Source organism: Macrobrachium rosenbergii, chromosome 26 (assembly GCF_040412425.1).
Source record: "Macrobrachium rosenbergii isolate ZJJX-2024 chromosome 26, ASM4041242v1, whole genome shotgun sequence".
Classification (NCBI taxonomy): Eukaryota; Metazoa; Arthropoda; class Malacostraca; order Decapoda; family Palaemonidae; genus Macrobrachium; species Macrobrachium rosenbergii.
Window position 1 is genome coordinate 13,704,868 of NC_089766.1, and position 27,203 is coordinate 13,732,070.

The window sequence follows — 27,203 nt, forward strand, 5'->3', positions numbered from 1 at the left end:
GATTATATTGGAGTGTGGAGACTTTACATTGTTGATGTATATCACATTTCTGTTCCGAGTTAAAAAATAGACAAGCTATTCAAACTCACCTCACCAAAGACACTACCAGCACCTAAAGTAGCATAGACTGTCTTGCCATCATCAGCAACCACGGACAGATTGCCTCTTTTAACAATGTACATTTCCTTTCCAACATCTCCTTTCCGGCAAACAAAATCTCCTGGACTGAAAACCTATTTAAAGGAAGAAAATTATGTTAGTATACATAATGGGTTTTACTCACTACTGAAGGCGATTTAAATACTGTAGTTTTTATTATAAATGTTTTCACTTTTAGTTTACATAAGAATACTGCATATCCTATCAATAGTACTTCTAGAGTTACTGAAAATTCCATATTTCTCTGATGGTATATCTTTAAAAATTTTAATGGCTGATCCTATTGCATACAGTTCAGCTATGAAAACAACATTGCTAGGCAAGGAAAATTTATGCTTTGTTGGGTGTTATGTCTGCAAATTCCATGCCTATGCCTAATGGATAAAATATTCGGAGAAAGATTTCATGACTCCTAGAAAAGTTCCATGCCACTGGAGCCCCTATATTTTTTCTTTCTTTCTTTTCCCATCTGACCACCAAGAACATAGTTCACAATGGTTAAATGAAACTGCCTGAACAAAGCGTTGCCCTTTTACATTAATTTATTTCAAGTTAAAATGCAAGCTCACACTGAAAATACATTTAATATTATCTGTGCTTTTTCCACATTGCAGTACTGTACCTGTAGTTAGTTTGATGAAGTTAGGTCACTCACCCTATCTAAGTGTTTAGTGAAATGAAGAGGCTTGCCTTTACATTCATCATTATTATTATTATTATTATTATTATTATTTATTATTATTATTATTATTGTTGTTGTTATTGTTGCTGTTAAAACCAAAGTTTCAAGTCTGGACAGACAAAAAATTCTGTAACTTTAGTCTTATGGCCGAAAGTCAAGTATAATTTTGACTAGTTTCAAGACTTTATGCAATAATATGCTTCTAATAAAATGGGCTTAACTTATTTAAATACCTGATTCCAAGTGAAATGGTTTAATTGCAAATTGATAAAATATGACCCAGTAACAGTGGGCGTCAAGTTGTCAAAGTCTTACCTGGAGTTTAAGTTTCAAAACTAGTTCAACAAGGAGTCCGGGTTCACAATCCTGAAATATCCTGACTTGCTTTAAAGTGTCCAAATGGACATGAATAGCAATTTCAGCCTTGAGCTTGTCTGGTAGTAAGCGTAAGACCTGAAAGAGAAATAAGCATTACTTTTGAACTTGATATTGATTGTTACTGGGAAGGTTAAATTTAAAGTTGAGGCAACACATTTCATGTATATGCAAGAAAGAACTGCAATGTACAGTACTGGCATGTATTCTCAAAGAATGCATATCTGAAATACGTACACATCATGTAAGCTAAAACAACATAGCACAAAATCTTTTAACCCTAAAAACACTGAACTGACTGAATTCATGCATAAGATACTATTTTGTCACTTTGAGTAATATCACTATTACAGCAGATGTCACTTACTCCTTCCTCATCCAAGGATTGTTTATTACTCCAAAGGTAATCGAACCATTTGATAACTCTGGTTTCAAGGTCTTTGGACACCTTCCTGAATTCCATATACTGCTTAACACCATCCATTCGGTTCTGCAAAACAATCAGTGTGTCAGATGCTTGCGGTACAATAATGTCAAGAGGTCAGAATTTAATATTAAAAGCACAAAATGTTTCTTTAACTCTGTAATAAACAATATGGAAATTTTAGAACAGGATGATACTTACATGCCATACAACAAACATTGCAGATGCGAGTCAGGTGTTCTGTTAAAACTTAGTGCACATTTCTTAATCTTTTAACAACACTATACCATGAATACAGGCAATTTACTCTTATTAGCTATCAGAAATCATGTCACTGAGGACCATTCCAGCTTGCATAGCATTACCAGCTGTCCAAAAAAAATGGATAATATTTAAGGGATTTCAGAACATAAACTCCCTCGTGACATTAACTACTGAAGTCAATGATCGATAAAAAAATTTAACTGATTCCCACCAAACAAACTTAAAATTCCATTAATGCCTTGCCTGATGGACTAATACAATGCTATGTGGTAGTTGCTCTGAGTGCAAAACAACCTTCTAGTAGGCTAATGAATGCTAAAGGCAGAGTAACACAGGCAAAAAAAATCTAGTAAGAGTCCAAAAATGAATTATGAACTTATATAACTATTAATATAGTAAATTTTTAGGACAGAATGATGGTGGGAAGATTGTCTGGACTCTAGAAATTCAACAAGTACCAGGAACTCCCCCCCTCAATTTCGTGTAGTCCTATGCCTTTGCAAGTTTCAGTTTTTTTTGGGGGGCGATGGGGGCAAGTAAAACATTTCCTAAAGGATTAGGACCAGCATCCTTACCTTCCCTTCGAATTTCTTACTTTTTCAGACTTGAACAACACAATACAGTACTGAAATGCTGTAATAGACCAGAATGAGCAAACATTTAAATGGAACAAGTCTACAGAACCATTAACTTGCAAAGCAAACTGCCACTGAATAAAATGTCCATATATGCAATCAAGAGAAAAGAGAGAAGAAATGACAAGGCAATTCATGAAACAAACATTTACATAAAAACAGCTGCAAGTCAGAAAAAATGCAGCAATAGTGCAATGCACTATTAAGGCTCCTTCTAAACTTGCATATGTTAGCTTCAGAGATTCTGTATTACTGGCAGGTACTGAAAGAGAAGTAGCAGATGTGATGAGGGCAAGCTAGAATGACAACTTCAGACAATGACGGGTAGGAACTGAGTTCTGAGACAGTAATGAACCTAAACCTTTCTTCTAGGCAAGACCATGCTTGGATGACGTTTTTGAAAAACAAATGAGCTTGAATGGAACCTCTCATTAGTTTTAAGAATCTTACAAACTGACAATGGAATTCAGTGGTTGAATTTGCAGACAGCTTAGAGAAAAATATTCCTTGATTACAATCATGAAGACAAGAATGATAAACCTGAGCTTGACTGGGTCCAATTAATAAAGTTATTTTTATGATCTTACATTAAAAATGACAGTTGAATTTACCAAATAAGATACTAGAGAAATAAAAAATGTTAATTAGAATCATGAAGACAATGTTCTGATGATCTTTACTTTAGGTAAGTGACAAATTCTCAAGTGTTTTATGTTATACTCTGACATGACGAGACCATATTTATGATAATCAACCTAAGTTAATTACAAAGATAAATGTAATTTCATGAGACAGTAGTGAAACTGTGCAGCCGACTGTCTACCAGTTAAAACGAAGGAGAAGAAAGGCCTTAAATTCACTTTTGATTACCTGAAACTCTGCTCTAGCAGCGTTCATGTTAGTGATCATAGAACCAACATTACCCACGATGGTAGCAAAGATCAAAACGCCAACCAAGAAGTCCACCACTACAAACAGGTATTCTACATCTTTTTCAGGCTGTGGCGTCTCGCCTATAGTGGTCAGTGTGAGGGTTGACCAGTAAAAGCTGTTGGGGAGAACGTAAGACAAATTAGTGCACAAAAGTGTGGTAGTAAGAGTTCAGTGTTATGAAAAATGTTGTACCAACATTGTCATAAAGAATGAAGGGATAACAGTATACATAATTGGGGCCACTTCAAACCACTACCTTTTTATTCCCATAGCATAACTTCCATCCAACAGATGTCTGTAGTGTATGACCATAAGTGACAAGCTGATAAATAACCTAAGTAATTAGGAAATGCCTGTGTCAAATTTGCACTGATCTGTCATTTTGTGGGGTACAAAGTAACTTTTTGAAGGAAGGTTTTAATTTAACTGGTTCTAGATGTTGCAGAAAACAATTTGGCTTCACAAGCAAGTACCATGGTAAGACATTAAGCCTGAACGCTTGAAGCTTATTGGTTGCTCTGGCCAATGAAAGCACACAAATCACTCAGTAAAGTCAATTGCAAGTTGATTTTTTATTATTCATATTGGATAGTTGGTTGGGGTGTCACTAAGCCATGATGATTAAAAATCCAACAAGAGTTTGTAATTACAATGAAGTATTTTCATTTTTAACTTTTACTTTTTTCTTCCAAGTCAAAATTTATCCTAACAGCTACCCAGTAATGTAAGGGGCTGCTGTTAACCTAATGCACAAACTTCTGTTTGGCATACAAAAGGTGCCTCATCCATAAACAATTGGCTTTCTCCACCAGAAAGAAAAAATAAACCTCTTCAAGCCAGCCTTCCCAATTCTTGCTAATATACACGTGTTAAATACTATCAATTATTATTACCTATAGATAGCAATGCAAATTCTATGAAAGGTAAAGAAACTAAAAATAGTTTTTAGTAACAATCATCAATTAGATGTTCACTTTAACTTTATCTGTGGCTGTTTTTTAAACCTATGGGCACTTGTGGAAGTATGCTTGTGAAATCAGAGTCTGTTGGATTGTTCTGTACAAGAATTTTTGGACAACGTAATCTGTGTACATAACTTTTTTGTAATTTACCCTTACCAGAATACCAGAAGTATGCAGCACTTTAATTTGCTTACTACATGGGAAGACGTTTTCAACTGGCGAAGTTAATATAAAAAAAGAAACAGCTTAACTAGACCAATTTTCTCAAACTGAGAAAAATGACAGCAAGTAAATTACACATTTTTACAAACTTAACTGGATAAATTGAAAGTGCTGAGGACTTACAAAATTTCTTATTGTGTTCACTGGCTGGAATTTGGAGTCGCAAAATACCGGTCTGCCTTATAATCGAAGTTGAGATGCATATTTAACATATGGGGAGAGGGCCATGAGGTGTGGCTTCTAGATAACGATATGTTAAACGGTTGTGTCCAGTTTTCAGACAGAATTCTAATACATGTACTGCACTTTCACGTGGTCTACCATAGCCCTTCAGTAGGTTTAATCTGTGCTAATTTGTTATCAGTGTCAATTATTATTATTATTCAAAAGATGAAACCTATTCACATGGAACAAGCCCACAGGGGCCACTGACTTGAAATTAGCTTCAAAGAATGTGGTGTTCATCATTAAGAAGAAGTAAGAGGAGGTAAAGGGAAATACAGAAAGAAGATTGCCATTTATAACGAAGCCACCATCATTTGAGAACACTTCTGTCTGATGTTCTTGTACTGTCGCAGATTTGGTCGTTTTTCTGTACTTTCATTTCCTTTATTACCTAAGTGGGCAGAATCCAGCATAGTTCACCATTTTTACCTGCGCCATAATTTCGGAAAGGAATATCTGGTCTTAGGGCAACGGAATTCTTGGGACAATGACTTTCAAGTACCTGTGTACCTGTATGGTACTTGTGAGAACTGACTTTGTTTAGAAGAATTTCTAATAATCTTGGTAGCAGTCTGGATTGCGGAGTAGCCTACTATTTAAAAGACAAGAGGAAATTAGGTAATGAGAACAAAGTTTCCCTGACCTGCAGTAAATCCCAAACCTTAATGAGAGTTTAGGAACAACTAGAATTTAACCCCCTGAGCAGACATCTTCGTCCTGTCTTTTTTTACTGTTTTATAACTATGACGCCCTGGGGAATGCATAATTTTTATCATATGAATGATTACCTAAATGAACTCAAATGGCAATGGAGAATGATTTATGAAAATTATCTCAAGTAATGTGTTAAAACTACTGTATGTACAATGAACACAAGTTTGTCGAAGCTGTAAAAATTTTACAGCTAAAAAATCCACATTCCTGAAAACAAATTAGACAAGGATGACAAGGTTACTCGTGAAACTCTCTTGCAGCAGGACATAAATGGCATTCTTATAGACCACCGTCTAAAACTGTAGCTACTACTGCTATTACGTATTATTTTTTTAATATATTCAGCTTCAGATGATCACCGAGATTACAACAAAGCTACAAGTTATGGCTGGCCCAAGGGACCAGGCTGAAAAGATGGGTTACCTGTAAATATACTGGTGGGAGAATGTACCGTTCCTCCCTTCAGTGATATTTTTGTAGACCCAGCCGTCAGTAGCAAACCCGATGGCGTAACTAATGGCGAAATAGAAGCAAGCGTTCCAGTGGATGATCACCAGGATGTACAGCACCACCTTGCAGATGCGGAAGGCATTGGGGAAGTTGGTGTGCGTCTCTGTTTTGTTGAAGAACTCCCCCATTCGCTGGATTCTGTCAGGTGGGAAATGAATTTTTTGAAGTGTCAGTAGACCCTATTGCTATCATATAAAGGGTTTATATCTAGTCCTGTGTGTTTTCTGGGTCGTTCTTACTCGCAACTCTGGATTCTAAAACTATATATAGACTCTATTGCTATTATGTTAAGGGTACATTTAATCCTATATGTTTTCTGGGATGTTCTTACATGCAACTCTGGATTCTAAGCTGTATATAGACTCTATTGTTATTATGTAAAGGGTACATTTAATCCTGTTTGTTTTCTGAGTTACTTTTTCGTGCAACTCTGGATCCTAGATGAGAACAGACCCTGTTATTATTACAGAGAAGGATATCTAAGCATAGACGTTTTCTATGTTTTACTTTTTACTGGCATCTCTGAATACTTCAGAATAATCTACCCTACATCTCTCTTCAAGGTTTTGAAAATTTCTATAGTAATTATCATAGTGTTTCTGAAACCGTTCTGTGAAGTTCTACTATTTTTATTATCTTTAAAGTGAATTTTGGAAAATTACTCATCCTGTAACGTATTTTATCATATTGAACAACTTTAGTATTTAACTGCAAAACCCCGTAAAGACAAGACCAAAGCAAATGCAGAATATTTCAAAGCAGTATTCTGTTGGCAGAGAATACTGGAGTATATGGATTTCCATAGTCATTCACTTGCTGGAGTATGTGGATTTACTTTGTCATTCATTTACCCCAAGCAAAACAAAAAATTTTCAGTGGTAAAGAATGAATGAACTACTTGGAAAATCGTGTCCACACCTAAGGGTACACGGCTTTTTAGTTTTCTGTGGATGAAAACTATTGTGCCGGCTTTTTCTGTCCGCCCTCTGATCTTAAAAACTTCTGAGGCTAGAGGGCTGCAAATTGGTATGTTGATCATCCACCCTTCAATCATCAAACATAACCAAACTGCAGCCCTCTGGCTTCAGTATTTTCTATTTTATTTAGAGTTACAGTTAGCCATAATCGTGCTTCTGGCAACGATATAGGACAGGCCACCACCGGGCCGTTGTTAAAGTTTCATGGGTCGCAGGTGATACAGCATTATACCGAGACCACCGAAAGGTAGATCTATTTTCGGTGATCCTGATTATACGCTGTAGCGGCTTTACAAAAAACTCGACTGCGTCGAAGAAACTTCGGCGCATTTTTTACTTGTTAATTCTTCACATGTGCCAATTATCCAACAGCTTATGTCATAGTTCTGATCTAAGCAAAGAAAACAAATCGTTGGCGTCATCTGCATCCATATTTTATACTCTTTCTCTTCAGCAATTATTCTTTTTAGTATTCCCAAAGAAAAGTGACCGTTTGTGTTCAAGACGTGTCAATTATCCCCTTACCTAAACAATCTGTTTACCCTGACAAGGACGGGGCAGGGAACACGTTGATTACAGCTGGTACCGGTGGCTAGATAAACGAGGTCAGTGGGTAATATGGAGATTACATCTACTCTGAAATTCCATGATTTCACGTAATTCTTTCGAAGCTTCACGGGGTCTTTCACCATTAGCCCCTGCTCTAGGTAACCTGTGGGGGAGAAATGGCTTTGGTAGGATGCTAATAACAGAATGAGGTTGGTACCATACTTGGCAGAGCTCTTTAAATTACTTAAACGTATTATCGTTCAGATCTCGAAGTTTTCAAACTTTTATGGCTGTTAATTCAAGATTTACACTGATACAGAGTTTTCCAATCAACAGAACTGTTTAAATAACAAATACTGAGCAAGTTTGAGCTCTTGAAATCTGCAAACTTCTGTGATTGTTAATTCACGATTTCCACCAATACAAAATTCTCCTACCTCGTCGAAGGTCATTAAGCAGATGACTAAATTAAATGACGGGTACGAAAACATGGAGGGTGAATGATGAGTCCATCGGCCAAATAATTAATCAATGACAAACTGTAACCTTGAGGATGACTCGAAAAAATAAGGGGTTTCTGCTGGTAAAACTTAAGAATTAAGAACCACCTAGCTTGGTGGGCTGCCTGACTTGTATACAGAGCCTTTATTGATAAAATATTGTATAAAAAAGTATTCTTACCTTCATGAGCTCGTATGACCATATCGATGACGTAGATGCCATCACAGATGTAGTCGAGAGATAACCAGAGAAGAGGACAGAGGTTATGTAGCTCCCAAAATACAGCGCGCCCGATGATCATTATCCAGTTGTATAGCAGAGCTATTGTCATCACCAGCAACCACTGGGCGAAGAATGAGGTTAATTAGTAACCACTGAGGAACATAAGGAATAAAATCTAACAAAGCGACACATTTGCGTATTAAAACTACATCACTAACAATCAACGATAATTAAGAATAGTGGAAAGCTATCGTTACCAGCAACAAAAAAAAATTAAGAATACAGAAAAATTACTGTCACCATCACCATCCAAATAGAAAATTTTAGAATGTAGCGAGGCAACTGTTTGGAACAGTAACCACTGAGGATAAAACTAAAGCAATGTTACTCTCAGTACTTGCAACCACTGAAAATGAGCGCAAGAATACTCAAAACAATGATATTAGCGTTTATTCTGAAAACTGACAATCACTTGCAAATAAGTGAGGGAGAGCGAAAGTTATAAAAGGAGTAACAAGACTTCCAGTTGATGACCTTCAAGGCCCCTTATCTTAACAGCGGAAAAAAATTCGTCTGATTTTTTCATCCTTGGCAAAGTTTATTGTGAAAGCGGTGGCTATACTGACTCCGCGTAAATCGGTGGGGAAGCCAAAGTGTTTTGTTTGTAAGAAGAGTGAAGGACAGTTGATGACGGAAGGTGATACACACTAACCCACAAACTCATAAATTCTCTCTCTCTCTCTCTCTAATAAACACGAGGGTCACCCAGATAAAACAAGACCACCAGAATTACAAATAAACACAATCACTGGACAAGCAAACAGTCGCGTAAGAGCACTTTCTATAAACGCAGCTTTAAACTTGGACTCGTTCCCATAAAAAAAAAGTGTAACCGAAAAGCGAACAACAAAAAGAGAGAGAGAAAAACACCCACAATTAACCTAAAATAACGGAATGAAGAGCCTCCAACAATAGATCGATTCTGGAGGAGAGCTAAAACTTCTGAGTAATCGTTACCGGGGCATCGAGGAAGACCATAAGAGTGAATTAAGAAAAATGCTGACTCAGCGGTCCTTGCTATGTTTCTAGCTCAATTCAGCACGTTTCGAGGTAGAATACATTTTCATTATCACCACCAGCCAGGTTTCCTTCTGGAGTCAATTTCTGCACTGTCTGAGTTTTTAAGGGTTCAATGTTCATTAAATGTTGTATCTTGCTTTTTAAATCTTTATTTGACGGATTCGCGGTTCAGCCCCCACATTAATGTGATGCAGGGACCAGAGCTTGAAGTATGGATATTAGTTATAAATATATGCAATACGGTCCTATCAGCCCTATAAATCAATACAAACTATGAAAAAAATAAAACCAAAGGGGAGAAGAATGTTTACATACTCTTGGGAGAGAAATCCCATCTACTTTCTAGTTACTGTCGAGAGATTACACAAGCTATGATTCTCTCTCTCTCTCTCTCTCTCTCTCTCTAAAAATATCCAGGGAAGCCGCAAAGCAGTTTCGCAGTCTCCATAAAATTGATGTTCCTAAACTCAAAAGGACGTTCCTTTTGATATGCTGATAACACTCATATTCCCCTCAGATTCACTCCTGTCATCAAACGCCCTTTTAATGGACTCTTTCAGGATTCATTGCGGCCGTACAAGAGTGCATTCTAAAGACGAGGTAAAACAGAAAAAGTTAAAAGAGATAATGGAGTTTTTGTCGATATCTGTGGACGATAAATGGAAAGTAAAACTAAGGTGATAAGGATGTTAAAACTAGTACGAATACAGAAATGAATGATGAAGTTGACAAGACTGATACAAATTTGAAGAGCGTTACGGATTTGCCATAATTATTATTATTTCAGTAGATGAAACCTATTCACGTGGAACAAGCACATCAAAGGGGCCACTGACTTGAAATTCAAGCTTCCAAAGAATGTTGGTTTCAACCTCCCAACGCAGACCCCACACTGCAGCAGTAACTTATCATGATACAGAGCCAATGATTTTTCATCGTCCTGGGGGAGACGCGAACCCGCGACATCTGAGTGGCATGCCCGACTCTAACCGCTATACCAGCGGACCAGCTAAAGTGAGATTACGCGGTTCCAAATTAAATTAATCCTAGTTACTGTATCTAAATAAAATCAAGTCATGCGGGCCATCTTGATATTATATATACTGAAAAATTCTAGGCAGTAATTTTTATTCCATAATTAATTTAAAGGATTTTTTAGTTAAAATGTATCAATAAGACATGTGCATATAGAATACTTACTGAATTCATTAATGATTTTATATATAATCATTGTTACTTCTTTCAAAGTTTTTTTTTTTTTTTTAGTTTAAATTAAAAGTGGACCAACTCTAAATTCAAGAGGCCCATATTTGACCCTTGGACATGGGGATGACTGCTCCCAGCAGCAACCCACAATTGCTGACTGCCAACCAGGTGCATAATTGTCTACTACGTCTACAGTAGTAAAGATTTTCGAGGGAATGGACCCATGGCATAACTTTCTTCGCAAGGCCATGGTATTGAACAAGGAGTTGTTCGGTTGTAAGTCCTGCCACTGCACAACGAACGCAGAGAGAGAGAGAGAGAGAGAGAGAGAGCGTCACCGGAGTTCTTCACCTTAAAAATGACGAGATTCTTTCCTCATAACAGCGGAAGTAAGACTCTCCCTTGAGAAACCTAAGCTCTACAAAAACAGCAGCCGTTTTAAATTTCCAAGTTTGTCCCCGCAAGCAGCAATTTAGAAATCCAACCAAATTAAATTCTTCAGAGGCAATCACGGGCTTAAATCAGTCTTTGGGAAGAATTCACGTACTGAACAACTTTGACCCTAAAGGGCGCATGGCGCTGGTAACTATACCTTTGCCCAGGCAAGGTTGGTCTAGACATAAAAATGGGATTGAATGTGTGTTATATCCGTAGCAGGGAGGTACAAAATATACAATAGCAAGTATTAAACACACGGCCTGGGAATTGAGAGCGTACCGAAGTAACTAAATGGGCAATCATAAGTGAAGGAAAACCCTGGTTAAATTATTTCTTCACTATTCCTCAGAGAACAATTGAGGGACATGTATTATATTATAAATGTAAAACGAGTTCTCTTCAATGCAAAGAATGTAAAATATATCTCTACCATTATATAAAAAAATACACAAATTGTAAACACACACGCATACCAGCTTGCACATGTAAGTGAACAAAATTCTCCAACGCTACTGTACAAGCTATATATTAAATCTCTCTCTCTCAGAAAATTTCTCAGGGTCCCTTGTTAAGGAGATATTTCAATGGACCCGAAAGCCGTGTCTAAAACCAACACACTTGAGACCCTCTCTCTCTCTCTCTCTCTCTCTCTCCTCAGCGTCCCCGAGTCATGGCCACAACAAGAACCGCGAGAAATCTTTTAGGGAACGTCATGACGAGGTGCTTCGCCATTTTGATGATGACCGTTATTAGATCGAAATTGCCATAAACCTTGTTCATTTTGGAAAAATGTGGATTACTACGAATGCTGCTGACCAATGCTGACAATTGATGTTTGTCAAGAATATTCAGGAGAAGATAAAATATAGATGACACAATCGAAATGTTTCCCGACTAAGATAGGGTAGACAACCAATGGACACAATATGAAAGGCACATTCATATGAAGAGATTCCATTCGATTTTCTCCCTTAACCCCTTGAGAAGAAATCAAAATGAATGTCTTTAATCTACAAATAAAGAAATAAAAAGAGCAAGGCTTCGTTGGTTTGAAGTACCTTGTGGGATGAGACTGAGTGACGTCACAGCACGAGGTAGTGTCCCACCCCCCACAACAAACAACCCTCAGGCGCGTGACAACTGACACCTCGTTATACAGGAACCACTGAAAATGCCGAAAATGTCTAGACATGGTGAGAAAACGCCATGAAAACGGATAAGGCTACAGAAACTACTCTAGAATTACAGGCGAGTGAAAAGTCGCTTGTAGTGATATACCCCAACCGGGAAACACACAGTCAAGACGAGGCCTGTATGAAATTATCATGAGAGAGCTGTTAAGACCGGGAGGTGGAGGCGGCGTAACAGTTTTTCGCAAACTTGGGACGTTTTCTTAAAAGTCAATGCATCATCTTCGTCTCCCAACAGAAGGGTCCAGTTTAATCATTTTTATTATTTTTTTTTTTTTGAATAGCTGCGAGTTTTCATAGCTACTGTATTAAGCAAAGTAGTTTTAACAGTGATAAACAGCATAAAAGAATAAAAGAATTAGACAATGTAGCCATGTATTTACATCTATTTTAATATAAATGTTGAACTGTATTTTTCGTTTTACTATACGTTTGAGGAAAGCAGAGAGGGTATTTTAAACAATGCCAGAAGCTGACACGCCTGAAGTGAAAAACCCTTTCAACACAATCATATGATGAAACGACACAAGAGAGAAAATACTGATGAAATGGATAAACAAAACGGCCAAAGAACGGATGAATGCTTACACGAAAACACTTGATAATCACGATCTTCAATTATTTGTTACTATGACTCGTGTTTCCCTTTACGCCGCCTTGTTCGGTCATTTTACTATCTTTTCTTTTCAATTATAAGCATTCTATACATATGAAGTTTGGTCAGATTTTTTTTTTGTTCCTTATCAATGGATGAACATCACAAGTGAAAACGGCCTCTTTGTTACAGTCCTACAGTGAAAAATGCAAAGAATGACACTGCTAGCACTGCATTCACTCTTACCTGTCCATAGCGCACACAGGACATGCTGTTGAGAATGTAGGAATTTTAAGGTAAGTGGAATTTTAACATAAGTTATCTTGAATCCCGCTGGATTTACGACCATAAGGATATATGGGGTACAACTAAGCCGTTAAAAAAAGCATTCAACTGGCTTCAGTTAGAAATAAATTTATATACTTTCTCATTAACGTCAACTCTCTGAATTCCATATTAGGTGTCCCTTTTTGTATGCCTAGAGAGAGAGAGAGAGAGAGAGAGAGAGAGAGAGAGAGAGAGAGAGAGAGAGAGAGAGAGAGAGAGAGAGACCCTCAGGAATTGTACAAAACACAACGTAAACATCGACAATGTGTCATTGAAATAAGGCCGAGATGAACACGCTAGCAGAGAACTTTTACAGGTAAACGAGGACTCGCTTCAGTCAAGAATTCTTAACTGTCAAGAGGGTCGAAAACCAGCCTCCGGTTAACCTGGTGTCCTAAAAGATTACATTTTCTATTAATAACTTCTCTCCCTCTCTCTCTGAGGAATATTAAAAACACCGCCTCCATTTCCCTCACAGCGACTATCACTCACAGTAATTGCTTGAACGTCTCTGCTCGAGTCCCTCGACGGTCGGGTGATGCACGTTGTTCTTTAGGTTCGTTTACTTTTGGGGGAAATGCGGCCTTTTTCTTCAATTCTTATATTTTTCTAATACATTTCCAGCAGCTGGTTTTATACACACATTATATACATATAATTTATATATATACATATATACACATACATAAATATATATACATATATATATATATATATATATAAATATATATATATATATATATATATATATATATATATATATATATATATTATATATATATATATATATATATATATATATATATATATATATATATATATATATATATATATATATATATATATATATATATATATATATATATATATATTATATATATATTTATATATATATATATCCCTCTCACATATAGCTAATTGAACATTAATAACTCTGACATTAATAAATGAAAAATAAATTTTTCTTTCAATCTTACAACAAGAACGCCATAACTACCTGATTTTTCGTTTGTCATAATATTCACTCCGGTAAAAGTTCGTTTCTGGTCTGAACTCCAATTCCACATGAAGGCTAGTACTAAACACGGCGAAACAGTGATTTATCTACTAGTTTCGCCGTGTTTAGTACTAGCCCTGGGGATCAAATGTCCCTAAGTGCAATTCGCAAAATTGAAACTTAGAAAAAGTCCACAGTTATTTGCATAAATTTTATTTTCTGTGATAAATATTAGTTTGCACGAACTATCCATAAAGAATATTTTTATTCACTTTTTCATGAAGATTCGAGTAGGGATGTTCGGACCGGAAACGAACATTATCCTTATCTTTCACTCCTCCTAACCTTCTATGACGAGTCGACAACTGCATTCTATAGGGCTCAGGAAATTCACCGTAGTCATTTCCACCTAACTCGAAGCAACCACTCACTCCCAACAACTTACCCGAACTGAAACTGGTCTTCACACCACCCAACACACGTTGAAATAGATTGTCAAATGCAGCTGCACTGAAGGCTAGTTTTTAGGCAAGCACCTAGTCTACCAGTTAGGACAAATTCCGCGCATAGACGATGAAGTTTGTCGTCAGTCCCTTGTCAGTTTATGTTAACTGCGGAACTTTGTGTCTGTGCGTGTGTTACACACGGGCACTCTAAGGAAGTATTATTCGTTAATGAAGTTTTAAGGGCAGGACATAACAGAAGTAAAGGCCAGGTGCTACAAATGAATGGGAGAGTTACTTACAATAATGCCTTACATATACAGACACAAACACACACATACATACATACACTATACAGTATACTGTATATATATGTATATGTATAAGTATGTGTGTATATGTACATATATATATATATATAAAATTTACATAACAGAAGTAAAGACCGTGTTCATGAATGGTAGACTAACTTAACAAAATGCCATATAACACACACACATATATATACATACATAATGCCACACACACACACAAATATAGAAAATGTGAGTCATTTCACACAAACTGTTCCTGGCATAACACAAACACCAAGTAAATTATCCCTTCACATTACCGAGATGTAAATGTTCAAGTCAGCAAATGTTTACAAGGCCGAGGGAATGACAGATTCGAACAGGTTAAGATTCTGGAGTAATGACATTAAAGAAAAATTCTCTTAGGTAATTGAGTCCAAAATTTCGCATTTCCTGTTGGTTCAAATTAGGTCGGTCACAAAAAACATGTTTTGTAGTTGATATTTTGTTATTACAGTATTTAACAGGCATGCAAGCTACTTACCTCAAGGAACAGTCGTTAGTTGCCTGAACAATACAAGCGATTCATCAAGTTCAACATTCGATCAAGACTTGTAAACTAAATGATTTACAATGCAAATTTACGACACCAAATTTACGCTTCAATACGCTTCGGTGTTGTTTCCGAAAAGCTAAGGACACCATTTTATGCTTTTTTCGATAACGTATGGAAGAATCAGAGGAACCTCATATAACCTGTACGTAGATAAACATCCACACAGAATTGATGTATGAACACGCTGACTGTCGTGTGACAAATAAGTTTAAGATTGTCAAGAAGTTAATATTTCTGGTCTAAAAAAATAACTTATGGGGACCTGCAAAGACACCTGACCGAACCTCTAAAAAACAACATACTGGGCGTATAGATGGCTTTCCCGGTTAAGTCCAAAAACAACGAGTGCAGACCCATCATCCAAACCCTTTCAGGTAGCAACGGAATAGGCAAGACAGAGCTTCTGTAACTCAAGTGTCTACACGTATTACGGGCCCTAAACAAACAAAGAACAGCCCAGTAATAGACCCTTCAGTAAGAGGGATTCAGTGACCTCCAGAGACAGCAACAGATTATTATTAAACACGAAACAATGCCCACTGATAAATTTTGGTGCTGGCACAACTGATGATACAGGTCTCAATCTCTGAGGACGCCAGCCAAGAAAAAGAATACTGCAGCTAAGCCTAGTCTGTGCCTTCCGAAAGCAGCAACGGGTATGCACAGCAAAGCTCTCCTCTAGTTTCCTATGGTTTGACATACTTTAAAATCAAGACTAAAAAACATGTAGCGAAAGACTCCAACAAACAAAAAAACTAAGGTCACTGGACAGATTTCAATACCTGTCCGGGGCAGCAACAGGTCACAATATTTTTTTGGCGCTGACTTCATAAAATCCATCATCCACATCAAGCAACGGGAGACATCTGCTACTACTACTACTGCTAATAATAATAATAATAATAATAATAATAATAATAATAATAATAATAATAATAATAATAATAATATCCTTCATCAAAATCCTCAAGCCAGACGGCTCCTGCACCACTCCCCCTCAGAGAGAGAGAGAGAGAGAGAGAGAGCAGACAGGCCTCTACAGAAGCTTTACCCTATAGTCTCAACCCCTGTAGGGGGCTAGTGCCGTCTTTACAACTCACGCGGCGCACTGTGCATTACTTATGGTTCTTTACAACGTCCCTTCGGTCCCTGGCTGCAACCCCTTCCATTCCTTTTACTGCACCTCCATTCATATTCTCTTACTTCCATCTTGCTAACCACCCTCTCCTGACAATTATTGTCTCAAAGTGGAACTGCGAGGTTGTCCTTCTGTTACACCTTTCAAACCTTTCTACTCTCAATTTTCCTTTCAGCGCTGAATGACCTCACAGGTCCCAGCGTGAGGCCGAAATTCTACATTCCATTCCTACATTCTGGACGTACCTTATAGTGAAGAGGCTTGGTGGTGTCGATGGCGAAGGATCCCTTGATGGTGCCGCAGCAACAGGTGTGCAGAGTGTCATCGGATTCTCGCGACTGTCCGGCCATTGCCATCTTTTCTAGGAAGCTGTCCGGTCTCTCGGGCTCCTTGGGGTGGTTGCCTGTGGCCCACGTCCGGATTAACTGGAAGGAAGGTGAGAATCGACGAGGGAAGTAAGTAAAGTTAACAAGAGCAGGAAGAGGAATACAAGCTCAAGAGTAAAAATACCTCCATGAGGGTACATATCCATTAGCACATCATAGGAGTAAATATATACTCTCTCTCTCTCTCTCTCTCTCTCTCTATATACATACATACATACATATATATATATATATATATATATATATATATATATATATATATATATATATATATATATATATATATATATATATAAACCTAAACCATCTAGAAAATAAAATAAAAACACCCCAAAAATTAAAATAGCCCATACACAGAATTCAAGGCTAATAAAGAAAGTTGAAGTAATAATAAAAGTATAGTATCTTTAAAACCTCCATACAGCCTAAGTAAGTAAAACACTGCTGAAAATTAAACAGTAAGGAATTTTCCCTTTTTCTTTCCAAACAGGAAACTCTGGAGCAGTCCCCATGACGCGGTCAGCTGAGAACACATTTGGGAGAGTTCTTCATCACGAAATATGACGGAGACAAGACAAGACAGAACTCATAAACAGAAAATGAAAGAAACTAGTCGAGATTACTCATGTCTCGGGAAAGAAAATGGGGATTCTGAGAGAGAGAGAGAGAGAGAGAGAGAGAGAGAGAGAGAGAGAGAGAGAGAGAGATTCTTCAAGGTCATTGCGTGCGGCGAGTCAGAATGCACACAACTAGGAAATCTCCCGAGTGGAAGGAAGTAATAGAATTGGACGAATGAGAACATTACCGTAATGAAGGTCATATATCACTACCGTATCAATTCCAGGACGAGGGTTGGATCGGATTCCCACCCTCATGGGAATGGGATTCTAGGAATCGATAAGCTGATGAGTAACGGAGAAGTACTTGGCTGTATAGGACGTCGCGTTTGTTACGACGTTCTCGTATTCTAACCTTGCGACGAACGTCACGACAAACTAGACTAACACATAATTAAACTTAATTATTTGTTAGGGGAAATAAACACTGGACTACCAAAGAACTTTGAGGTTATCCCTCTGTCAATTAAGCATAAATAAAAATCTATGGAAATCCAAGATGCAAAATAACAACAGGAAAATTAAGAAAAACGCGACCAAACTAGTAAGACCGTCCCGCAAAGAAGCAGATCGATGGACACGTCTCCCAGGGTCGATGGGAGTTCATTAATTCCTATACAAGGAATAAAGAAGTAGTTATGTTTACTGTTGCTTCTGTTTTCTTCTGATATTACAGTTATGTAATTGATCAGTTCTGCTGTCGATGCTTGTATTAAAGTTATAAATCTTAATTTTAGGAAAAAACCATCTAATATTTTGACTGATACACTACTTATATTACTTTTCTTTCACACTTACACTAACAGGTGAATAAGATGCTAAGATTATAGATAAGTGAAGTATTTAACCCGACGGAGCGAGAGGGAAATAACGGAAAATAAAAAAAACGAGAGAAAACGAAAGCGCTGTTGAAAAGAAATATGCGGGCAAGCCTAATTGCTTCCGAAGAACTTGCACCTTGTTAACATTAAAACGCTAAGTTTCTTTTCTCATTATTGTTGTTAACAAGTACATTTATACTATTTTTTACCCTATCTTTGATTTTTTTTAAACACATTTGATCATTCTCCTAGGTGAGAGCTTGCTAAAGTAATAATAATAATAATAATAATAATAATAATAAATACATAGGCTTTGGAACTCTCTTCTGGCTTTCATTCTAACGTTAAAAAAGAAGAGGTTATTGCTTTCCTCGAAGTCTGTTCTTGCAGTTCCCTTCAAGCCTGGGCTAAATATGGACACCTGCTTGCTCAGGTCAGCAAAAAAAAAAAAAAAAAAAAAAAAAAAAATTGAGGCTTTGAGCCTGAAGGATGTCGGAATATGCTCTCTCTCTCTCTCTCTCTCTCTCTCTCTCTCTCTCTCTCTCTCTCTCTCTCAAAAGACTCTCATCTCTCATTCACTCGTAAGGGAGGACTTCTTTATCTGCCCCAGCTTTTGGAGGAAATGTATAACGACTGAAAAAGCGTATTGGGGAAAATATAACTAAATAAATGTAGTAAAACCACTCTGAAATTCATATTATTTAATAAATATGCATTGCTAATTTGTGGAAAATAAGAACGTGAAAGAATTCCTAAAAAAAAAAAAAAAAACTGGAATAAACAATATACCGAAAAGTGATTCAAAACGCAATTTTTTCTTCTTACAGTTACAGTAACATAACTGTCCATAACACGAAAAGGTAAACCAAGACGATACCCATCTCTATCTCAGCATCGCTCTGAGCATTACCAATCATCCTCTAAAAGCAGTGTTGCGCTACTTCCGTCTTGTTAAAATTCTAGCAGCACTTTTATTACATTTTACCCTTACTATCTTTTAAATCAGAATCGCTGTTAACTCCATGGAAAATTTATTTCAGCAGATTACATTTGTACTGAATACGAACAACGATCCCCAACTTCTGCAGAGCTCCCTAACTGGTTTATGTACAGAAAACATCTGGGATTCTTTATGGTAACTCATTATTATTATTATTATATTATTATTATTTTGGTTGAGGAAACCTATTCACATGGAACAAGTACACAGGGGCCATAGACTTGAAATTCAAGCTTCCAAAGAATGTTGGCTTCAACCCTCCACACTGCAGCAGTAACTGATCATGATGCAGAGCCAGTGATTTTTCATCGGCCTGGGGGAGACGCAAACCCACGACATCTGAGAGGCATGCCACGACACTAACCACTATACCTGCGGACCATGACCCGAAGACGATCCTAACTTTAGGCAACTGCTATTTTCCACAAACACACACCCGCACACAGAAGAGCAAGCAAAAACCCACCCACCCACACACACACACACACACACACACATACACATACATACCAAGCACGCCCTCACCTGTAGGGAAGAGACGAGTTTTGATAAGGCTGTTCGTTTTCGAAGGGCGTCCTCCTGTTCTCTCTGCTCGACGCGAAGGATTTCCGAGCAGGCGTCGTCTGCCAAGGAGTTGCGGAGGCTGCCCGGCGATAGGAAACCGTTCTCTCCACTCTGCAAATAAATATTATTATTATTCAGAAGATGAACCCTATTCATATGGAACAAGCCCACCAAAGGGGCCACTGACTTGAAATTCAAGCTTCCTAAGAATATGGTACTCACTGGGAAGATGTAAGGGGGGTAAAAGGGATTGACTAATTAAAAAGAAAAATTAATTTTAGATTATCTGGTATTCACAGAATATAGCATCACTGACGCCGCCGAATACTTAAATGTGATCTTTTCACTTTCTAGTATAAATACTCAGGGAAAGAAAAGATCTCAGTAATTAAAAAAGAAAAATAAATTAATAAATAGATAAAACGTATTTAAAATACAAGGAGAATATAGCTAATTAGTTGGTCGGCAGGAAAAAAGGCATCAGGGATCCTGGAGCTTTTGAAAGTTCTAGTTGCACGACATCTTATAAGGAACTGTTCCATTAAAAACCAGTGGTGATTAGAAGTAACAAAGGACCTCTGCAGTCTTCAATTCAAACATCGAGTCACATTTACTCATATTGGTCCATCATTGGACTGTCGGTATCGTTCTGGTTGCTCTCGGCAGGAAAAAGGATCCGGGGATCAATTGAGAATGTGAAAGATCTCTGTTAAAATACAACTTATAAATAAATAAAATTAAAGACTTGATGGGAAACTGAGATTAGAAGTATCAATGCGACTGCAGTCTTCAATCAACAAACATCATGGTCACTGGTATCTCAACTGGTGGTAAACTGGACCATTTTGGTCCATGGTGATATTTTGGGTGGTCCACACGACGTTCACTGTATTTAATAACAAACTGGAGATTGATACATACATTTTAAAATTAATTGAAAATGCAGTAAGAACAACATTATCCAGATAAAAATTTAACCATTCACTTTATTGTATTGTTAAATATAATGGCAATCTTCAGGTTGCTATTCTTGTGCAAGAAATATATCTGAATCCAAGATGTTTATAATCAAATGCTTTATTTATGGTTACCGAAGAAAGAAACAGTCCACGACAATTTTTTTTCTTTTTGACTGGGCTGGTGGTCCATGACCCGAAATAAGTTCGAGAACCACGGGTTAAAAAGGTTGTATTCCCAAATAAAGCAACAACAAATGACGCCTTCTATTACTTGGCCAGTTTGATCACGAACTCCCCATCCAAAACACCAGATGTCTCAAACTCCCCATCCAAACACCAGATGTCTCATCCTGGCAAGGATGACCGAGTTGTGAAAACTAATTTAAAAGTTATGTTTCAAGTTTTTGGTATCCTTGCCAGATTTGTCTTGATTTTTTCTAACTAGTACATTCATAAGATAATTTTTTTCGAGTCCCACTTACGATTAAAAGTTATTTTTAACAGTTATTTCCTTTCTGACGAATAGATAAGGGAAAGACCAAGAAGTGTACCCAGGATCCGATGTTGAGACAACCTCCAGGGATTTCATATATTATACTGGAGGTTTCAGAGTATTCTCCTTAAGAATTCTATTTCCATTAAAATAATCTTTAATAATTTTTATAAAGTAACCATTTTATGAAAGCAGATAATACACATGCAATCTGTCAGTTCATCTGGTATAATTTTATTGTACTTAATTCACCAATAATGCTTTTAGCTAGTAATCTTATATGATGGTAATGTTTAACTTGCCTGAGTTTTAATTCCTTATTTAATGAATTTATAACTTAGTCAATCCATATTGCCTATTTTACTTTGTACCTAAAGAGACTGCATCATACATAATATACTTACAAAGGTATTACGTGTAAAACCCGTGTGTGTGTATGTATATATATATATATATATATATATATATATATATATATATATATATATATATTATATATATTTATATATACATATGTATATATTTATATAATCACAAAATAGCCACTCAACATCACCTGCATATATATTCATATTACTCGTCATAGGCTTCAGAGTTAACCGTTAACCATCCCGTCTTACTGAAGCCTAATGTGAGGAATATGTATATATACATATATGTATGTGTATATGTATATGTGTATATATATATATATATATATATATATATATATATTTAAATATATATCTGTATATATAAATCTTTCCATCACTCGAAATAAATCAGAGCCAAAACATTTCAAGTCCGTCGCTACTTCTAATGTACGACTTGCAAGGAAAAAAGAAAAAAGAAAAAATCTGGCAACGACATAAGAAAGACAGCACCAGAAACCCTATTTGTTTTTTATTATCATTATTAATACTAAGGCTTCCCGGCGTCGGCCATCCTTGGGGGAAGAGGCGACATCTCGCGTCTGGGATGAGAAGTACGTGATCAAAGTGGCTAACGAAACGAAGACTTCAATTAAGTTGTCCGAATGGTGATATATATATATTTTTTTTATATAGCTTTGCCTTTGAGACGGGCTCTAACTTTCAAAGAAGATATTGGTAGTTCAGATCATAGAGAGAATATTTATATACTCGAAACTATATTATACAGATGTATACATATACATATCTATGTAATATACATATATATATATATATATATATATATATATATATATATATATATAATATACATATATACAATATATATATATATACATGTATATATATATATATATATATATATATATATATATACATATATAGGTATACATATACAGTATATGTATATATATAATATAGTTTTGAGTACACTTTTTTGCTTCTTATCCTGGTATCACACTATTCATTCTTTAATGGCACTTTGGCAATAATACTGCCCTTACTCTAAAACTGCTATAAAATTACACACAATTCCTAACATAATTTCGTTTCAACAACACGCACACACAATTTCAAGGAGAAAACGTACAGCCCGAGAGTTGTTATATTATTGAACTTACTTTACTATTACGCTAAAATTGTAGTTAAATTTACACACAACAATCTGCGTTTGAAGATCATAACATAAAATTTGGTACTTAATAGAATTCACACAATTATCCTGGGCATAATATTAAACTCACTATGAAATGACTGTACATTTACATTTCATTTCCACCACCACACAGAATTTGGGTTAGAGAGAGAGAGAGAGAGAGAGAGAGAGAGAGAGAGAGAGAGAGAGAGAGAGAGAGAGAGAGAGAGAGAGAGAGAGAGAGAGAGAGAGTACGAACTTTCAATAAGGAAGAGAGTGCATCAACGTCGCTACAACACCCAAGAGTCACATAAAACAGATTGCTACAAGAGAGGAGATTCTTAACTTGGAAGCTGGACAAACAAGGGTTAAATGACCCTTATCTTAACTCTTTATTTTCTATAAATGACGGCGCAATATTTTGGTCATCAACATCAAAAACCATATTTATTCAAATAATTGATTTGTAAAGAGAAATTATATTGAGAAAATGTTTACCTATGATTACATTCATACGTTTGAAAATGCCTACGAAAAAACCGGAAGCTTACAACCATAACATTATATATATATATATATATATATATATATATATATATATATATATATATATATATATATATATATATAAGATACATCAACATTTGTCCAATTTTTACGTAAACAAAGACGTGGCGTAGGATTCATCTATAAGATGGAGATAGAAGGAATTTATTCCTTAATTTCTTCAGTCATTAATTTAAGAAATAAATAAAATAGTAAATCAACACTAAAATTACTCAAGAAAATAATAAAAGGATCTACTTATTAAAAATCAGTTACTTGAGAGAGAGAGAGAGAGAGAGAGAGAGAGAGAGAGAGAGAGAGAGAGAGAGAGAGAGAGAGAGAGAATGTTTACTCACTGGTAAAAAATTTATTAAAAAATACCGGCCAAAATATCTGAAATTCCGATTACAAAACGCAACAGCACTGGCTCCCTACACCTTACTGCATTTTCGGGTTACAGTAATGGATAAAAAACTCTTACATTTACTAAACGCAAACTCAAGTTTCATACTTAATTTCTAATATGCCTCGTCGTAATGCCCGTAAGGCCATCTCTTCTCACACTTACTCCCAACAATTAGTTCCTCATTGGCAATAAACCAAGAAATATACAAAAATTTTGTGGGGCAAACTGTCAACACTTGAGGAGGACGGCATTCATTCTTAACGTCTTATGAATAAGTGTTATTATCACTGATAACATGATTTTTGACTATTCACTATTATCATCATCATCATATCATGAGTAAAGTGAACAAAAACGATGAAAATGTTTCATTATTTTCGTCAAACGAAAATGCCAACAACCTAAAAATTATTTTTCCTCGAAATATTCCAGTTGTGTTAAATGAAATTACCAATGAAAAACTATTCATATCAAATGTGAGTATTAGCAGAATTTAAAAATGTAAAAAAAAAAAAATCATCATTTTACTTCGAAATCAACGTCTAGGAACGCCAGGAAAACATCCTGAGAAAAACATGTCACTTGCAGTGCATCAGCCAAGTTCATCTGGGCCTGAAAAATGCCACTTTCAACTGCTAGGCGCTCTCGCTCTCTCTCTCTCTCTCTGTGCATTCGTTAAAGTAGTAAGCAGTGATGCCATTTCATTTTTAAATAGGGACTCTGTCATCCCTGTACTCAAATCCATAAAAGATGTTTTTATTAATTGTTTCAATGTATGTTATTTTACATATTTACATAATTTTCTGCTAGAGGCTGACTGTGGTCAATGCTAACAGAAAACATACAATATAAGTAAATCAAAATGGGCTTGCAGATGACCATTTTCATAACACACGTAAAGTAATGCCTTAATATACAATGGAGTATTAACTCCAGCATATAAAATTCGTCCAGTTTTTTACCAGATGCTACTGATGCGAGCGATTCAATGACTTTTGCTTGTTCATGAATTTGTCTGCGTTTGACAATTTCTGATTTTGTCTTTCTTCAGGACTCTACCATTTGCAGTTACCAGCGTCTGGCCCTTTTTATCTTCAGCAGAATGTAATACTTTAATCATCGCATTCACAATAATGGCTATGTAATAATAATTACCTTATATATATGTGTATATATGTGTATGTATATATGCATGTATTTATGTATATGTGTATGTATAATGCATTTATAATTTCACTAATAATGCTAAGAACAATTAATTCTTGCTTCAGCAGGTAAAGGACGAACGGGACGTGTGCTGAAGTCTTGTTTATACCAAGAAAGGAAATGTCTTACTGGGTACACACACAGAACAAAACAACACAACAGTCACTGCCACATTGAATCTCCAACTGCTGAATCGTGAATGAATCCTCTGCGCAGTAAAACTTTCAAAACTGCGGCCGCTTTACACTCCCCACCAGGGGGCTCAGCAACACTGTATTATTCACCGCCATCTTGCAAGCTTCCTCATGCTCCCTGGGTGTTAAGTCTCCCCTTTCCAGTTCCTCTTTCACGTTATTAGCCAAACCCCTCTAAGGCCTTCTTTTCCTCTTTCTCTTAACTCTTCGGAGTCAGTCACCTAGCTGTTGTGACGCCAGTTTTAGTAGTCGTAAATAAAAAGTTAAGTACAACTTAGTTTAACCAGACCATTGAGCTGATTAACAGCTCTCCTAGGGCTGGCCCGAAGGATTAGACTTATTTTACGTGGCTAAGAACCAATTGGTTACTTAGCAACGGGATCTACAGCTTACTGTGGAATCCGAACCACATTATAGCGAGAAATGAATTTCTATCACCAGAAGTAAATTCCTCTAATTCTTCATTAGCCGGCCGGAGACTCGAACTCGGGCGTAGTCATAAACAGAAATAAATTCCTCTACTTCTTCATTAGCCGGCCGGAGACTCGAACTCGGGCGTAGTCTTAATCAATCAATCAATTTCTTAACTCTTCTGAATAATTCACGTTTTCACCAAACCTGTCATCTTCCGGTCTTTCCACATGACCAAACCATCTGAAAATAATTTAATCCATCTTTCCATCTCCTCTCGCCTTTTTTACCACTTCTATGTATTTCCAATTTTCGTCTTATCAGGTCTAAATCTTCATACACTAAACAAACAGTTCATATTAGCATCTTCAACATTTCTTTAATTCATTCTTGTTCAACAATCAAACTTCGTCTTCATGATGGAGGCTTGGCTCAACAATTCCGCAATTCAGAGATTAAAGTACGAATGGGGTGGTAACCAATGTATAGCGGAAAAAGAAACATTTGCAAGGTTGTAAAGTAACAGTTGATAGGGTCTAGTTAAATGAATTTACAGCGGGGCGCTACAATGGAGTGTTATTTACTAGAGCGACGGAATATCACAGAAGCCCTTTGCCTCAAGCGGCTTAGGAAGTGATGATGATGATGATGATGACCTACAAGCCCTTTTTCCTCCTTAAAGACAATAGCTCCAGGAAGTACTACTCCTCCACTTTTCAGCAATGTATTTGGGGATGAGGGCGATAGCCCCTTGCCGTCTCCCACCCTCCATGCGACCTGATACAGTACACTAATTATCAGGTACTTAATTCACCGCTTAGGCCAAAAGAGGTAAAGGGGGATCGTGCCTTACGCGCTTTTTGCTTATCAGTACATTGGGGAGAGAGAGAGAGAGAGAGAGAGAGAGAGAGAGAGAGAGAGAGAGAGAGAAACACTGGACAAGTAGTTAATGGGTAATCTGGGTGAGGGTTGCACAGCTAGAAGCATCAGCGTATCTCACACAGATGACGTCACAAACTGAGGCACTGTCATTCACGAAATAAGGAACTTTGTAGTACACAGGTGACTGCGACACCCCGACACCCTTTCCAAGTCTTATGACAGTGTTCCTTACACCTAAACAAAGGCTGCCTACAGCGGGGTTGTGGAGGAGGAGGGGGAGGAGGAAGAGTAAGACGTCAGTCCTAAAACAACGGGGCTTTCAGAATGTTGTCGGAAAAAAAAAAATTCTCCTTACATTAAGGCCTACGCGAATACTCTGGCTGAAAGGTGTTGATACGAGGGTGGCGCAAGGTGTCTCCTCCCCGCGCACACAAACACACACACACACACTCTCTCTCTTCCACACACACATCCACACACAAAACACCTTGCCTGA

General features: G+C 36.8%; 1 protein-coding gene across 3 annotated transcripts in view; it reads right to left on the minus strand.

Annotated features, from left to right (window-relative positions):
• CngA (Cyclic nucleotide-gated ion channel subunit A) overlaps nucleotides 1-27,203 on the minus strand; it is a 726,729-nt gene that overhangs the window by 12,963 nt on the left and 686,563 nt on the right. For all 3 annotated transcript variants that reach the window (XM_067128313.1, XM_067128312.1, XM_067128310.1), the window contains exons 5-13: nucleotides 20,027-20,176; nucleotides 16,923-17,102; nucleotides 8,313-8,475; nucleotides 7,608-7,794; nucleotides 6,019-6,243; nucleotides 3,410-3,587; nucleotides 1,584-1,706; nucleotides 1,157-1,294; nucleotides 90-233 (exon numbers count right to left, since the gene is read on the minus strand). In XM_067128313.1, coding sequence (XP_066984414.1) covers nucleotides 90-233; nucleotides 1,157-1,294; nucleotides 1,584-1,706; nucleotides 3,410-3,587; nucleotides 6,019-6,243; nucleotides 7,608-7,794; nucleotides 8,313-8,475; nucleotides 16,923-17,102; nucleotides 20,027-20,176 — 1,488 coding nt within the window. The remainder of the gene's footprint in view (nucleotides 1-89; nucleotides 234-1,156; nucleotides 1,295-1,583; nucleotides 1,707-3,409; nucleotides 3,588-6,018; nucleotides 6,244-7,607; nucleotides 7,795-8,312; nucleotides 8,476-16,922; nucleotides 17,103-20,026; nucleotides 20,177-27,203) is intronic.